General features: G+C 38.2%; 1 protein-coding gene across 2 annotated transcripts in view; it reads left to right on the forward strand.

Annotated features, from left to right (window-relative positions):
* Positions 1-15,868, forward strand: part of UBE2G1 (ubiquitin conjugating enzyme E2 G1) — a 60,440-nt gene extending 44,572 nt beyond the window's left edge. For both annotated transcript variants that reach the window (XM_026672408.2, XM_026672410.2), the window contains exons 2-6: positions 1,819-1,921; positions 9,921-10,018; positions 11,400-11,578; positions 12,471-12,592; positions 14,810-15,868. In XM_026672408.2, coding sequence (XP_026528193.1) covers positions 1,819-1,921; positions 9,921-10,018; positions 11,400-11,578; positions 12,471-12,557 — 467 coding nt within the window. In that variant the 3' untranslated portion in view covers positions 12,558-12,592; positions 14,810-15,868. The remainder of the gene's footprint in view (positions 1-1,818; positions 1,922-9,920; positions 10,019-11,399; positions 11,579-12,470; positions 12,593-14,809) is intronic.
* The last annotated feature ends 2,371 nt before the right edge of the window (positions 15,869-18,239 follow it).

Here is an 18,239-nt window from a genome sequence, read left to right on the forward strand (position 1 = left end):
CCCTCCCGTAGGACAGGCCATGCTTTGGTATGTCCCACTCTGGATGCTTGCAGCAGCTCTATGGAGAATGGGCGTTGGTGCTTACCTGATACGCCCTTTCTCGTTGAGCTGCGTAGAGCATCCAGCCCCACCCAAAATTGTCCGTCTGGTGGGGAATCCTGTTTCGGCCAATGATTCAAACAGTCAAGTAGTTGAGAGTTGTTACAATAGTTAGGATGAGATGATTGTTTGTCTTCTCGTCTTCGTAAAACTGGGGAACGCTACGGAGGAGTCACGTGGAGGAGGAGGAGCGTTCCTCAATTATAGCTCAGCCTGTGAGAGCGGAGACTGGAGCACCTCCCACTCTGGATGCTCTACGCAGCTCGACGAGAAAGGGCGTATCAGGTAAGCACCAACGCCCATTCACAGCAAAAAGGGCTCACCTCTCTACATGAAACAAGATGCAAATATATTTTCCACTTGGATCTTGCATTGAACAAAAGGGCTAGGTAACCTCTAGATACCCTTTAATCAGGAGTATCTGCAGTGATGGTCATTGGTTTCAAAACAGCAGGTTCAACTGAGGAATTCAAACTGATCTGTTATTATGTGATTGCAATGCATGTAATGTGTTAAAAAGTGTGGGTCATGCCCACCATTTTGAAGCCAGTGACTATCATTGAAGATCCTGCTTCCATTATTTCTACAATTTATAATGGTAGGTTGCCTGCCATACTTGCCCAGCAGGTTCACTGCCTCAGTTCCTAGATCTCACTGTGTGGAATGGGACTACTCATCACGGCCAACTCGCTGTGGGACAATTTAATAAATATAAAAGTTAAATTAATTTAAATGGAGCCATGGCCAATAATAATAAAATAATGTCAATCCAGAAATAAAAGAGTTACAATAATTTCAGTGAAAACATGGTCAGCAATAATAAAAGTAACTGAATGTAGTGATTAATACATTGAATTGTCCCATGGCGAGTTGTCCCATGATGACTTGGCCACAGCAAGTTGTCCTAGGACCCACCCTCCCCACTGTGAACCAGCACCCAATTTTCCCTGGCTATTAATTCTGGAGTCAGTATATGTTAGGGGTAGAATCTTAGTAATTTAGGAATTCATGGAATTGTAATAAGTATTTTGTCAATCACTTTCTGACTATTTGCAACTCATCAGTAACACTGATGCAAGGGGGGGAAAGTACCTTTTTTTTGGTGCCAGATGAACATTGCATTAGGAAGTTTATCATTGCTGGGTATTCTCATAGAAGTCGTCATTCCTCAGTAGTTTTTACCTAAGCACAATGAAGAAGGCTGTTTCAAGATTCTCTCACTGTGCAAAATCTTATGGAACAGGTGGTTCTTCAGATTTCCAGTTCATTTAAAGCTTTTTCTTGGCTCTAAGTAAAATGCTTAATGTTGAAGTGATTTGAAGGATCTGTATGCATGCATTTTAAAATTAAATGTTAGTGTTTATTCTTTTTAACAATAGCTTACTCTTCAAAGGGCGGGTGGAATTTGATTAGTACTACTGGGGCTATTAATAGTATTACAGTGCATTATAAAAGACAGCAAACCAGAAAACAATACGGTAACTTGCAGGGAGAAAGTCAGGTAACTGATTAGAATTTCCTTGAGTTACTTTTTCCTTGAATTTCCGTGAGTTACTTTTTTGTCATTTGGGAGTTTATGGTTCTTAGAAAATCAATAAATCAGAATCTTGAGAATGTGGCAGCAAAAAGTATTTCAAAATATTCTGAAAATTCTCTTGTGTGCATGTCATGAATGAAGTACGAATATGAGTTATATTATAACTATTTTTGTTTCAACAGAGCTCAACAAAAACCCAGTGGAAGGCTTCTCAGCAGGTTTAATAGATGACAATGATCTCTATCGATGGGAAGTTCTTATTATTGGGCCTCCAGATACACTCTAGTAAGTATTTCTAATAACACAGCTAATAGCTTGTGATACTAGTATTTAATTTCTTGTAAATCAGCTTCAGGCTTTGATTTTGCTGAAAATGATAGCATAGCTTTTGGTCTCATTTTAAGATTTAATATAACAGTTGCATATGCATCTTAAGTGTCTCAGTACTCTCTGTACATCTCTTAGGGGAAGAGAATATTGGCTTGCAAGATAGTCTCTAGATTGGAAATCCTAACTTGCACAGAGTAACATTTTATGGTAATGTATGTGAGAAAGTTATTGTATGTTTGCTGATTTAGGAGAGGTGTAATCAAGGGAATGGGAATGCTGTGAATGAATATAAACGTTTGTTACTGAAGTCAATAATCTGTGTATGATAGAAGTAAAGTATGCATGTGAATAAATAGAATGCTTAACATAAGTACATCTTGGAGGAGGGAATAAGGCAAGGATATGTAATAGTTTCTTGAACATTTAATGTACTTATGGATAAATGTATCAGGAATGTTTGAGGTGTGTCAGTTTGGGACATGAATGCTGTTGTTGGCTGAAAACCTGAATAATATTCAGGAAATGTTAGATTGTGTGATGCAATGAGACATCTACTACTAGACACATACTACTACTAAAACTATTAAGTATGCATGTGAATAAATAGAATGCTTAACATAAGTACATCTTGGAGGAGGGAATAAGGCAAGGATATGTAATAGTTTCTTGATCATTTAATGTTCTTATGGATAAATGTATCAGGAATGTTTGAGGTGTGTCAGTTTGGGACATGAATGCTGTTGTTGGCTGAAAACCTGAATGATATTCAGGAAATGTTAGATTGTGGGATGCAATGAGACATCTACTACTAGACACATACTAGACACATACTACTACTAAAACTATTGTATCTGTAACCTTTAACTGGATGAAGCAGGTACATCAGAGGGCAAAATGTTTTCACCCAAGTTTGAGTTTTAGCTCAAATGGGTTAACTCACAGAATGTAGCCAAAATCCAGGACCCATGAGGGTTGTATGCATGTGTGCAAGCACAGGGAGGGCAACGAAAGGAGGCATAGAGTGCATGTGAGCAAAGAAGAAAGGAAGGCATAGTAGTGCACGCAAGGAAAGAAAGGCCGGGGGTGGGGAAGACTTACCCAAGTGACTTGCAACCTTTCCCGCCTGCTTCCCCATTAACCTTTCCCGCCTGCTTCCCCATTAACCATGTTTATAGGAAACCATCATGAAAGATCACAAATGGTAATCACGTGACTGCAGCACTTTTGCAGCTGGTCATATGTATGAACTATTTGCCAAGCATTCGAATATTGTTCACATGACTGTGGGGGCCTTGCAGCAGCCAGAACTTTGAGAACCAGTTGCAAGTTCCTTCATTCAGCACTGTTACTGAATGTGCGGTCGTAACTCAAGGGCTATCTGTAGGTTGAACAGAAGGAGAAAATCAATAAAGTTTTGGTTAGAATAGAGCTGATGAAATTCTCAAAAAGTTGTAAAAAGGTTAAACAACCAAAGACCAAATATGATGCTGTGTATGAATATGTTAGAAGCAAATATAGTTTTATAAGGATTGAAGGAGGAATATAAATGTATTGAATGAAACCAGTTTGGTATAATGGTTAAAGCGCCATGCTACAGACCATGAGTTGTAATCCAAACTTAGGCACAAACCAGCTGAGTGACTGTGGGCCAGTCACTCTTTCTCAGCCCTAGGAAGGAGGCAATAGCAAACAAACAGCTTTCAAAAATATTGGCAAGAAAACAGCAGGGACCTGTCTAGGCAGTTAGTTGCCAGAAGCCAATACAAAAAAGAGTGAATAGTTTTGAAGTAAATCATGTTTAGTTATATTTCCTTTTCTTTTGCTTATCTCATGCATGGTCTGGTTTTATTCCTTTCAGTGATTTCCATAATATTGCTTTATCTCTTGTAAATGGATATAATGGGTATATGTAGAATTATATTATGCAAATCTAAGCTAACCTTGGCTAAGCCATTTAGTCAGCTCCCTTCTCTCTGAAACCTAATGAGATCCACATGCTGAAACAAAGTTGCATATGAAATGTAACATTTCTTACACATTTGAGAAATATTTGTTTCCAACTCAATGGAATGTTGGAAAGAAATTGTGGAAAGTTGCTTGGGACTGTGTCTGGCTGTAGACAGGATAACTCTCCAGAAACTGAAAAGAAAGGGAGCAAGTTTGATGTATGAGGATAAATTGATAAAAGAAAAAATGAATTTGAAAATGAGCCATATTGGGGGGATCACTAAAAAGCCCAGTGTATCCCTATGGCAAAGACAACCAGCAGCCATTCAGAATATTGCTGACCAATCCACGCCCTCCTTCCATTTCCCTCCTGGTCATGTGGCCCAGCGCAGAGCATGTAGCCAACCCTGTGCTTCCCAGGGCATATACACACACATAAAACACAGATAGACATAACATTAGAGAAGAGCAGAAACATGTATGTATATACTCTCTCCCTCCCTTCCTCTTTCTCTCTCTCTCTCTCTCTCTCTCCCCCTCCCTCCCTCCCTCCCTCAGGCAACATCTTACTTTCTAACATACAATTAAAACTATTTTACCAACCACAGTAGGGACTGGCGACTCCATTACTAAGTATGATTGTTAAGCGCAACAATAAACTTGCAACTTCCTGTCAGCTTGCCCATTGGTTTTGTTGGAATCTGACTGTGAGGTTATAAATGATGGTCTGATCACAGGAGGGCAGGATGGTGCAACTGTCATAAATGCATGCCAGTTGCTGAGCACCCACATCACAATATCTTCAACAATTTTGAGGATTAATCCTAAGTCTTGTTTTTTAGTGCTGCCATAACTTTGAATGGTCGCTGAACAAGTAGTCAGTAAGCAAAGACTACCGTGTTTCTCATAAAATAAGGCCGGGTCTTATATTTTTTTGAGCCCCGAAAAAACAGCTAGGCCGTCTTTTCGGGGTGACTTAATTCCCCCCTTGCATCCTCATCTAGAGCGCCGCTGGTCAGCCTCACCACCAGCCGCTCCTAACGGGTGATCATGGTGAAGCGCAGAGAACTCCCTACTCCCACCAAACACCTTTGCTGCAGACCCAAGACCTTTGGCACCCGCCGCTGTTGCTTTCCCTTCTGCCCATTCTGCCTCCACGTTTGGAGCTGCCGCTTCCGTGTTTGGAGTGCCACTGCCATTTGGAGTGCCGCCGCCATTTGGAGCACCGCCGTCATGTTTTGAGCTGCCACTTCCGTGTTTGGAGCTGCCGCCGTGTTTGGAGTGGCAGCAGCACTCCAAATGGTGGCGCTCCAAACAGCAGCAGTGCTCCAAACGCAGAAGCGGCAGCTCCGAATGCGGACATGGCAACTCCAAATGGCAGCGCAGTGCTCCAAACAGCGGTGGGGTTCCAAATGCGGAAGCGGCAGCTCCGAATGCGGACATGGCAACTCCAAATAGCGGCAGTGCTCCAAACAGCGGTGGGGTTCCAAATGCGGAAGCGGCAGCTCCAAACAGCGGCAGCGCTCCAAACGTGGAAGCGGCAGCTCCAAATGCAGAAGTGGCAGTTCCAAATGGCAGCGGTGCTCCAAACAGCAGTGGTGCTCCAAACGTGGAAGTGGCAGCTCCAAACGCGGCGGCGGCATGGGTAGAAGGGAAATCAACAGCGGCGGGCGCTGAAGGTCTTGGGTCTGCCGCAAAGGTGCTTGGCAGGAGTAGGGAGCTCTCCACGCTCTGCCATGATCGCCCATTAGGAGCAGCTGGTGGCGAGGAATTGCTGCCCGCGGGGCGCTCCTAACGGCAAGTCCCCCTGCCCTTCCCCCCATTTTGCATGTTTTAAAATAGGCCTAAATTTGGGGGGAGGGGCTTAATTTTATTTTATGCCTAGGAAACATGCTGGGTCTTCCTATTGGGGGAGGTCGTATTGTTGGAGAAACACGGTACCTGTAGTAGCGTCTTCTATGATTTGCTAGTCAAAGAATAGAAAAGAATTTCATAAGCAATGCTTTGTGTGGTTTCTATATTCAAAATAAAAAGATAATTTAAAAAATAATATATCCAAAGTTAATCAAATTCTTACAATTAGTTCTCATTTAATGATCACTCATTCAGTGACCATTCAAACTTACAACTGCACTGTATGAGTGGTCGTTAGACCAGACCTCATACTTATAGCCATTGCTGCATCACCCACAATCACATAATAGCAATTTGTGACTTTCCCTGCTGATTTCCCAGATGCAAAGTCAGTGGGGATGCCAGCAGGAAGTCAGAAGTCTCAAGTCGTGTGAGCTGCTCACTTAATGACCTGTACAGTCCTTGTTTAATGAAGACAACAGAATTGCTGTCACTAAGCAGTGTGGCTACATAGATTTTCTATAGAGTTTCCAGTCCCAATTAGTGTTGTTAATATGTTAAAACACAACATATTTATGATAGTATACAAAATTATCTGGTAATTATTTACATAAATAAGGGTGTTTAAGAATATATTTCTACAGAATAAAAGTACTTCAAAAATGGTTCATATAACTCTTGCCCACTTTTTTCTGAAAATATTGTTATGGTTCTGGATATAAATACTGTTCTCTGCACCTGATATACATAAATATAAAGAATATACAGGGGTGGGAGCCTACCGGCATAACAACCGGTTCAGTGTGCATGCATGCCAAACGTGCGCTGTGCGCACATGCGCAGTACTTGCAAAACAACTCCTGCAATCAGTCACCATCTCCTGCTGACGTGCGGCACTCAGCTGTGCCATGCAAAGCAACTAAGGTAAGAATAAAAGACAGCCTAGAAAAGAAAATCTTCAGAGAGAACTGGTTCGGTGTCAGCTGCTCTTCAGAGCTACCAGTTCTATAGAACCAGAGCAAACCGGCAAAATCCCACCCCTGAGAATATATATTTAAAATGTACAGAAATGAGCCCTTCATCATGTTCCCCCCCCCCCCCCAAGGTAATTAATACTAATTATGAGCCAAAGTGTAGGAATGCCAGATGATAGACTTTCCCTAAAAGATTTGAAAGGAGCGAAATATCAAAATTTCAAGCACAGAGACAGATATGATGAAGATGTTGCACGAAGATCAAGCTATAAAACAATTAAATCTCTTAAGATAAACCATGCACTTTAAAATTAATTTTAAAAAAATGCTAAGGAGCAAATCCCATTAAACACAAGCCATACTTTTAAGTAAACTCCAAAGGCTCTCTGCTCAGTCTTCACAGGATCCGTTATCCGTTATACCAAGGGTCTTCAAACTTGGCAAGTTTTAGATTTATGGACTTCAACTCCCTGAAGGCTAACATGACTGGAGGAGGAATTCTGGGAGTTGAATTCCACAAGTCTTAAAGCTGTCAAGTTTGAAGACCCCTGTGTTACACTATAGTGTAAGGCATAAATACAGGAATACCATTTTTTAAAATCTATTCACAGAAACTCCACTCATAACTTCAGCAGACACCTTAACTATAAATTAATAATGGTTCAGCAGCTTAAATGTTGAGCAGAACCTGAGGCTGAATAACATAAAAGTAAAGTAATACATAAAGATAATGCAAATATACATATAAGCAGGAGAGCAGCCAAAATGAACATTGCAACCTAGGGTTTTGTATGTGGTTTTTGTTTTTTCTGCTGATTTTCATCATTTATATTTAGCATCCTCTTAGTGCCATCCTAGGCTTCAAAAGTTGAGATCTGGATGTTTAAATGTGGTTTCACATTTAACAAAGATTATCCATTTTACGACTGTTTCCAAAACAGGAAATGACAGCTCAATCTTTTGTCTGTATGATTACATATTAATTTTGATAAATAATGGGAGTACAGATGATAGAATCTGATGGAAAAATGTCCAATATTGATAATATCACTTTCTGAAAGTGCATGTCTTGTTCAAATTACTACTTGATAAGAACAAGTTCAGGCATTTGTAATAATGCTTATTCATTTAATACCCCCCTACATACCAAATGCTGTTTTAGGCACTCTGCCAGTACGTTTGTAGTTTCATTTAACAGATGACGAAAGTACAAACGCAGGTGGCCCTACAACATCTTTTATGCAACAAATGTTTCCTGGACTGCACCATAGAAACCCCACTATTTTTTCATTCCAAATGCAGGGAAGCTTTTCGTTTATTTAATCTGTATTGCTGTAGGCTACACTGGAAATGTTCTTCAAATATTTAGGTCTCGCTTTTAATCCTTATCCACAAGTTGAGACTTAACATACACATCTTTATTTACCTGTCCTTTGTTTGGAGCCATAATCTTAATTTAATTATATCACTGTAAGAAAAAGTTTGGTAGAAGTAGAGATCTTTGGAAGATAACTCTTCTACTTATAATAAGTTACAGTTCTGGGAATTTAGATAGAAGGCAAAAAAGGTCTCAAGAGTATTTTTCTTTGTATGGTTGTCCTGGTTTTAAGAAACTTGTAGATCTGTTCTGAGCCCAATACTTTTAGAAATACATTTGATGGGAAAATGACAAGATAACCTTTTCTAAACCTGATTCCAAAGGTTGGAATACCCCCCTAAGAAAGGAAGCCTACCTGCTTCTTTTTCTGTATTCTTCCTGACAGTCAAAATATTTTTATCCAGGCAGGTGGTTGATGTATAAGCTTGTTTAATTCTTTAATTATGTGGGTTTGTTTAGTGTTCTACCTTAGCACACAGCTGTCTTTCAAAAAAAACAACACCAGTGCTTATTTGTTTGTTATCATTTATACTGAGATATAGTACACATTTGTTAGTACTTCCCCCTTCAGTGAGCTACCAATCAACTTAGACCATGATGGTTTTTTTTAAATGGGTGTTTCTCTCTGGCCCCTGTTGTCTGCCTGATTGCAGCCTTCACCATATGTATGTAACAGCTGCCTAGATTTAAGCCAAAGCTCATGTGATTTTAAGGGAGACATTATCATTCCATTCACTGCATAGGATTTCCTTCCTACAGTAAATGGGCTTCCTGTTCACCCTTGTGTGATACTTAACTACCATGAAGAAGAATGACAAACGGCTCATGATTTTCATTCTTCAAATGTTTATCTGGGCATTCACACAAACTACTATTTTCCTTTCCTTTAAGTCTAGAGAGATGCTCCCTTAACCGAAACATTGTGGGGGAGGGCTGTTTTTTTTAAATAGCAAACATTTTGGTTGTAGAATAGCTTTCCCCAACTTGGGTGCCCTTTATTTGTTTGAATTTCAACCCCCCAAATTCTGAGCAAATATGGCCATTGCTAAGAATTTTGGTAATTGAATTCTGATGCTTAAGTTGTGGAAGTCTGCTTTATATCATACCAAATGAGTTTCTGCACATGCTCAAAAACTCATATGCAAATTTAGAAATGACTGCCCAAAGTTGCAGATTAAACAACCTACTGTTTTCAATGTGTTGGTGGACTACTGGCCCATTGATATTTTTCATGGGTTTTTAATCTTCATGTTAGCTGTGATTCATTATTCATTGGTTAGACTAGCAATTTAGTTTATATCTTTGCCAAGATAATGAGAGTGGAAAGCAAAAAAGGAAGTGAACAATTTTAAAAAACTGCAGCATATGTTTTTATGATATGCAAAAGTCTGTATTCTTTGTACATATCATTTTGGTGATACATACTATTGGTAAGAAATACTACATAAATTTGGTTTGAGAATAGTGGATTAAAGATCAGAATCTTTTAACATTTATACTTTGATATAAATCCCATTTAAAATCAGTGGATATTTACAATACAGAGCTAAGTAGTTTAATTATGAAATAATGAATTTAGATTACAGAAAATACTTCACGGTTCTGGCTTATGAAATTTCAGTACCAATTCTCACCGAGGAAGTATTGAATATATGGAAAGCAATTTAAAGGATTAAAAACATCTGTTTAATCAATAATCAGTCTTTTGGATGTTAATACTGACTGCTGTCAAGCCAACAAATAACTTAAGGCTTTGCCATTTTGAAAAGTCAATTACTGCAAATATTCTTAATTTCTTTAGTGAAGGCGGTGTCTTCAAGGCTCATCTTACTTTCCCAAAAGACTATCCTCTCAGGCCGCCAAAAATGAAATTTATAACAGAAATATGGCATCCAAATGGTAAGATACTATGTCTTATAAAATGTTGTTTTCTGTCTTATATGTGGAATGAATGTGAACTACATTAGGAATCACTGTGGGAAATTACTAGAAAAGAATGTCATATTTGGTCCAAAAGAATCTCGTCATTAAAATCAGGATGGACCAGATATGTTTTCCTGAAATGAAGACTGTAAAAGAAAGTGGGTGGCTTTTCTACACTATTTTCTCCTTAATGTCCACAAATCCCCTAAAACGATCCCCTGACAATTAGGAAATCCATCTGAGTTGCTGTCATTGTGGTGCTAGAGAAATTTAAAATGAATTTTTGAAATGTCAAGCCCAGTACATTGTTTTACTGTATTACATTGTACTCAATCTGTTGAAGTTAAGACTTGTGACCTTAGAAATGGTATTACAGTATTATAATAATTAACTCCGTGGGCATATGGGTTTTGGTGGTTGCTGATCTGATCTAGCTGTGGTAAGGGCCAGCAGACCCATTGTTCCTTCCTGGTATAACATTGGGGACTAGAGCTCTGGGGGCAGGGGATACCCATCTCCTTAGTTACTGTGGGACATGCTGCCAGCTTAACCTAAAATTGGAGAGAGATAGAAGGAAAGAAAAAGTTTGTACAAAATTTGAATAGAGTGGCCTTAGAGAAAAGTGGGAGAAGTTGGAAGAATGTTGTTCTTAGTTGGGAAGAGAAAAGAAAAGTCCAGAGGCGGTTTCCCTGGAAGAAGTGAAGTCAAGACCCAGAGGGATGGGAGCTCCACCCAAGACCCAAGAACAAAATGGAGGGAATTGGCTGATTATAGGAGGCAGCATCACCCACAACCCAAGAGGGAAAGTTTGAGATTGGCTTTTGGCAAAGAAATCGTGGTTGCTGGGAAAGAACTAGGCAAAAGATCTTGAGAGAGGCTCTTTCCTCAAGAGAGAAGCAGTAGGTGTTAGGATGAGCAATTCCAGGTACAGGTAATACCACCTGAGCACGTTATAATAACTTTTAGCCCTCTCTCTTGTCAAATCCATACATGAGAGAGAACGGGGGAGGGGGAGGCAAAAGAGATAGAGGGGGAAAGTCTCTTGGAGGAAGACTTGAGAGGAAACATTGGGTATTGAGTTGTATATACCTGTTGTATAATGCCTGATGTATATAACATCACTGTAAAAAGCATAAAGGCCTTTGCTGTCACATTTTTGTCAGTTGCCACCCTTGCAAAACAATACCACCTCTAATTTAAAAAAAGAACTGTGTCACTCTGTGACACTCCATAATATTAGCATGATGGATTGAGGATCATGACTGAGAATTGGCTCATTGCTGATCTTAGTAGTTATCTGAAATATCTTTGCTGCTACACTATGCCTCTGAATGATTTTCCCCTTCTTTCTTTTCAGTTGACAAAAATGGTGATGTCTGTATTTCTATCCTTCATGAACCTGGTGAAGACAAGTATGGCTATGAGAAACCTGAAGAACGCTGGCTTCCCATTCATACAGTGGAAACCATAATGATTAGTGTAATTTCTATGCTGGCAGATCCCAATGGCGATTCTCCTGCTAATGTTGATGCAGCGGTATGACTCTTGTAAATAAAAATGTTCCTACCATTGCTAAAAGAAATTAGGAATTAGTTTGAGTCCTTGACTAACAGATTTATTCTGTAATAAATATTTTCTTAAGAGAAACAGGGCTTGAACTAAAAAAAAGTGTGTTTAATAGTGTTAATCTTCTGGCTTTGGGTGGCTTAGAGGAATAAAACACAAAACCCAACGTACCCCCATTCCCTGACAACAAGATTCAAGCAAACCACTTGATGGGTTTCATGGGATCCTTTAAATATTTTGACCTTTTAAGGACCCATATTGTTTGGTGCCAGATTCTCTGAGGGACCACCTCTCCTTGTTTACATTTACCTATTCCATCATGTCTAGCAGGAGAGGCATGTTGTGGGTCCTGTTGGCCAAAGTGTATTATTTGGTGGGGCCTGAGAAGAGAGCTTTTTCTGCTGTAGTACCCACCCTCTGGAATATTATTCCTCCTGAAGTGACATTGGCCCCCAACTCTATTAGCTTTCTAAAAGGGTCTTAAAACATGCTTCTGCTGTTACTTCTGTGGATCCCATAGAAGCATGGGCCCTGTGAAATGACTGTTGTATGCAAATTTGGAATGCTCTCTCTCCCCACCTCTTCTTTTATAGTTTTTTTAAACTTATTTAACTGTGTATTAATGGTTTTGTTTTTCGTTTGGTTTGTTCAGAATGGAATTGCAAATTATATTTACTATGAAGTTACCCAACAAGCTACAATTTAAATGTATGCTTAATTCATTGAATACATTAGTTGAAACAGCACATACAACTTTTTTTCCTCTTAAACAATATAAGAAAATAATGGGTATTTTTCCCAAGGGGTTGGAGAGACAATGCATGTTTTAAAGAGTTTTCAAAATCTGTACTTTAATTTACAGAAAGAATGGAGGGAAGATAGAAATGGAGAATTCAAAAGAAAAGTTGCCCGCTGTGTAAGAAAAAGCCAAGAAACTGCTTTTGAGTGACACTTAATTCAGTTAGTAGCTTCACTTTTTTCAGGGTAAGTAATTTAACTAACAGAGAATTCCAGTTTTAACAGGAAATACTGCAAGGTAACATCATAAATATTACCTTTATATGCTGAGTGTTCCCCAGACGATAAAGAAGGATTGATCTCATACTTATATTGCAAACCTCTAGCCCATGAGGACCAGTGCATCACTCGATAGCTAAGCATAGGAAACAAGTGGCTTGTCAAAATCTATAGCTTAAGGTCACTCTGAGCATTTTGAAACTGTTCTCTTAAAGTTTTTTTTCTTCTTGCCTTTCATTTGAAGTGGAAATAATTTGGAGCAGTGAGTCTCTTGGGCTGCATAACAGTGGATAGATCTTTATCCTACTAAATGTTTTCTACCTCTTCCGTTAAAAGCTTGATTTTCTACCCACATACTACTATGGTAGAATTTACTAATACTTGATACTACGTTATATATAAGTTTAGCTTGCTTTGATCTAGGAACCCCAGTTAAAATAGAATTTTAAAAAGAATCAAGATTTTTTTTTTTTAGAAAAAATCCAAACTACAAAAAATGTATATTAAAACATCTGAAGATAATCCACTTTTGGTTTCATATTTGAGAGAAAAGTGTGATATTGGAATGCTTGGGAATAAAATAAGAGCATTGGTATTTTCAGAAGTTAAGTGGATGTGGAACTAGCCAATCCCACTGTTATTCCATATAAAGCTGATTCTAATAGTACTTACACAAAATTATAATATTTAAAGTGTTAACTTTTCCGTAGAAACATTTTTATCTAATATATCTCCAGTGTTGTAGAAGCTCATTTGCTTTATCTAATTCTCAGAGAATAGGTTACATTTTGTTTATGAGTGTCTTCATAGCAGAAGTTATAAGTGCTAATACTAATCTTGCAACTGATGTTTTTTTTTTAAATCAAGATACTGGCACTTAAGTCTGAAAACTAAACATGCTAATTTAGATTTACATGTGTGTGTGTGTATTAATGGTATTTGGGAATGACCTTGGGAGATAGGATGAAGAGGTACAGCCTAGATAGTGCAAAAATTGTCTCAGCTCACAGAAGGAAAAGGAGCATGGGAAACATCTCAGAAGGGACATTCCCCAGTTTTCTGGAAAGTAAAAGGAGGGGAGAAATTTTTTCAGACTTGCAAGATTCTGTTACTGTAATCTTACAATAAAGGTAATGTTAGTACTCGTGGTTTGTGCTTCTTGTCTAGACTACCTCAAATACTGACAATATGAGAACAGATTGTTCTTCAGTTGGGGGTTGTTGTTGGTTGTTTTTTTTAACCCATCTCTCAATGTGATGGGTAAACTTCCTGCTTTACCTTATTTAAGGTACTTCTTCCAGATTACCTCAATAATTGAATTGGTTTAAGATTCTCCATTTGGTACAGATTATGGGACTTTTAATATCTTGTAATGTATGTGAAAGAACAGTTTAAACCATGGCAAAATTTTGAGCTCAGCGTACCAAATATTCAGAAAATGCCTAAATTGCCTCTGCTGTCATGTCAGACACATATACACCCCCCCTTCCAAACGAAAGAAACAATTCTCTTATCTCCACCTGTTCTATGCCACCCTAAATGGCAGTGCTGAGGTTGGGCCTGAAGTAGAAGCCCAGACCTCCACTTCAGCACTAGCACCATCACTACCACTCAGAAAGGCTGCCTTGCACTGTTGCCCAAGATGCGCAAGCCTTGGGGAATGGCATGATTGCCTCACAGCCCAGCGCTTCCCAGGATCTGCTGCACCTCACATACCTTGAAGTGGTGTTCTCTTTCTGCTGACTGGCCCCTATGGCCTACCTGAGGCTGCTGTAGGTCACACAAGGCCTTTGTTTTTAAAGTGGCTTTCACTAGTGCAATATTTCAGCTTTATTGCATGAATAGTCAAGTCAGTAAAAGTGCTTTTAATTGGGTGTTTTAAATGGAACTAGCCAATGGGCTTTAATGGCAGTGCAACACTATAATTTTACAAATTAGTAGTTAAAATTGCACATGCCCTAAATATTTAACTGCAAAGGGTGCTTAGTACATTAGAGGAGCCTAGAGGTAAATGAATTAGAACTTTGAACAGTAGTTCAGTTGCTGATCATGGAAGTTAAGTGTCTAATAAAAATACTCTGGAGATTCTCATATTAATATATGTTGGAAGTACTAAAGATATATGAAGATTCATATGAAATTTAAGGTACCATGGCTGATGGTTCTCTCTTCTTTTGTCTGTAGGTTTCCAATTGAGGAATATGGCACTGTTTTCCCTGCACTCTACCCACCTATTGCTGGACTTCTGTTTATACCAAGTTGGCAGACACTGGCAGGAACTGGGCTGCAATAAAACATGGCAGTTATTAATACTGACAAGGAGTCTAACAAGTGCCAACAAAGATTTGTGCATTTTGAAAACTAATGGAACTGCTTTAACCTTCAGGAAGAATTGTAAAGATGTGTACATAGCACAACATGATCCGGATAATATATATACTGTTCATGTACATCCACAAATACACATTGTACCAAATAATGCTGTCTTGTAGTTAGAATAAGAATCGTGTAAATTCTAAAGATTTTTAGCAGGTTCTTTTTTTCTCCACTCCAATTCATGGGGTTCTTTTCTTATGAGCCTTTTCTCAAATTTTCTCATGAAGCATGTTGGACTAAAACAAATTAGGATTAAAAAAATTCCATTTTAACTTTTCTTTTCAGCCATTAAAACTTCATTAAAAATTTCACTTTAATAAAAATTTAATACCTTTGTAATTTCCTTCCCCTCAACATTTTTTGGGAATACATTAATAAAACATTGAGATCCGTCATTTGATTCTAATGATGACTTGAACATTGTCATCAGGTGATGCATTTATTCCCCTTGTGTTTTTACCTAGTTGTGCTCATCTTTTGGCTTGGATGCAGCAATAAGATTTACAGCCATGAATTACGCTTGAGCCTACTAGTTGTTTCCAAAAGGGCTGAGAACATTTGCTTTGAAAGTGGTCAGCTATGTAAGTTAGCCCAATATAGGTTGAACCACTTTTTTATTTCTTGCCTGATTTGAAGTTGGATAAATAAAAGCATGCAGAGCTATAGGCTTCAAGTGAGTTCTGGTTTTGCTATCATATACTCTCCCCTATCTTACCTCTTTTCCCTCTTTTTTGCATTCTGATCCCATGCAGATTTTCCTCACTTAATGTATAAAGAGAAATTGCAATGTATATTTTCATGTAACTTGATTTTGGAATTCTGTCACCTTCTGTAGTGAGTTCTTCCAAAATATAAATTTTTCCAATAGTTCTGTGTCAAGTTGGCTATCTGCACTTTAAAAAATGAGAACACATTTTCAGAGAGCCTTAACAGATTTAGATTGCAAAATCTTGTCAATGAGCATTGACAAATCCTATGTGTTCCATGCACTATATATACATGGACTGTTGACTGGGTCAGATACTTGTTATGAGAGTTTTGTGAACCCTATGTATACTTTATATTATAGCCTTAACAACTGTACTAGATGATGAAGCATCATATTTGAGGAGGATAAAACTGGATGCTCTGATAGATTCCCCATCAATGAAGCAAAAATGGAAAAGTTCACATTTCCATGCAGCTTTTTTATTTCCTTAAAATTTGCTCAAGAGTTCTAGGTGACTCTCTAAAGCAAATTAGCAAGATTAGGAAGATAGAGATTCTTGTATGAGAGGATATATCCATATAATATGTTCCTTGGATTTTGCTGCAAGTGATGTAATAAATTAATGCCCATTTAGGAAAAAAAATCAATTACAGCCACCATGAGGAAACTGTCCAGGTGTTATTCCTAGCATTCTTCATTATCAGGCATGTTGATTGAGGGCTGCTGGAATACAGTATATAGTCTAGGTACCCATCCTCTGTCAACAGAAGTAGAAGTCAATTGTAATCTTTTAAGTTGTTGATGAGTAAATATCCTGATAAAAGATTGGGAGAGGGATGGAAGGAAAAGCTCTGTCCATATTTTAAAAAAGGGTATGAACTCTATTAGAAACACAGTCATTCCTACACTGTTTTATTTCCTGGTCTTGTCTGGCCTGCTTATTAGAGTTTATGTACATTCATCTGTTAGCTTTTGCAGCAGCTCTCATTACTTGCTACTTCAGAGCAAGGACTGGAAGCAAATACCCCAGTTGGAATTCACATGGGAATTAAAGCAGAATTTGCCTGGGTATAGAAGCAGTAGGCTGAGTAATATAAAGAAGTACCAAATGATTCTATATCATAATTATTTTATTATATATACACTTGTTTAATCTCCATCTTTTCTACTAAGTACATAAGGAATAAACCATGCATTTTTGTATGGGGTAATTCTATACATGTATTTTTCTGATAGAAGGAACATTCATATAGCAATTATCCTTAGTGGGAGGGTTTTTAATAGTAATTTGACCTTTTTATTGAATTGAATATGTCTGGGTAGATTCATCTGTAGTAAATCTAGCAATGGGTGCCAATAAAACAGTCTCTAAACTCAAACTTCTTTAAAACAAGCAGTTGCCATCTTACTGCTTGTTTGATTATTACTTCAGATAAAAATAAAAGGAGTGGGTGGGAGGAAAAGACATTCTCCTGAGGGGAAAAAAGTAGTAGTTACCCGTCACAAATGTCAAGAGACCATAACTGATATAATTGAAAGAAGCAACAATACAGTAGAAGACTGAAAGAGGGCTAGTAGTATTTCTTTAAAATATGGAATGTTTTACCCTTCTGTCTGCATGCCCAGGCAACCCAGATTATGTTGGCATATGAATTAGAAATGGTACTTCATAAATTCACTGATTAAAATATATATTTCTTGCTGCTTCTGAACTATTAGTACCTAGACATGGTAGCTTGGTTTAGACCAGGAGTGTCAAACTTGAGTCATCATAGTGGCATCACATGACATTGCGACTTTCCCCCGTTCGCTAAACTGTGTGGGCGTGGCCAGCGCATGACACATCCAGCCCATGGGCTGCGAGTTTGACAGCCCTGTTTTTGACAATTGATTAAGAACCAGACTTTTGCTAAGGATAGCTGGGAGTGGGGTATTGAAGGAGAGAAGAGATCCTTTGCCAACCAACTGACTATCATTTGTGGGTTTTTTTTCTTTAGTAAAATATGACGAGAGAATTTTATTATATCCTCCTGACCACTTCTTCCGTAATTAAAACAGGAAGAGAAATATCCCCAATTTGAATTGCATATTTCAGTAAAACAAAAGAAAGCAGATTGAAGTTAAATTTGTCCCACGTTAAGAGAAAGCTTCATTATGTTGCAGTCAAGCTGTTTTTGCTAGGTTTTCTTCCTAAGTTTCTCTGATCTTGTATCCCTCAGATGTTGTACTTGGAGGAAAGAGCAACAGGAAATCCCATGTAGACGAAGTGGGAAGCAAAAGAATTCCAGAAAGCAATGGCATATCATTTCTGCATTGCACCAAGAGGAAATTGAATTCAACTCAGGAGATTTTACTGCTCACATTATACATATTCTTGTGTTCTAATGAAGGCTGCGTAAATTCCTAGCTCTGTTTTAAAGTACTACATTTTACTATTCAAAATCTATTATATTTGATTTTCCAGTGATGATCAACTAATAGCAGACTCTTAATTTGTGAACTGTTTTCTCTGTTTTATGATTTGTTTTA

Source organism: Notechis scutatus, chromosome 1 (assembly GCF_049901735.1).
Source record: "Notechis scutatus isolate UNSWTSFEM ecotype Mainland chromosome 1, rNotScu1.2, whole genome shotgun sequence".
NCBI lineage: Eukaryota > Metazoa > Chordata > Lepidosauria > Squamata > Elapidae > Notechis > Notechis scutatus.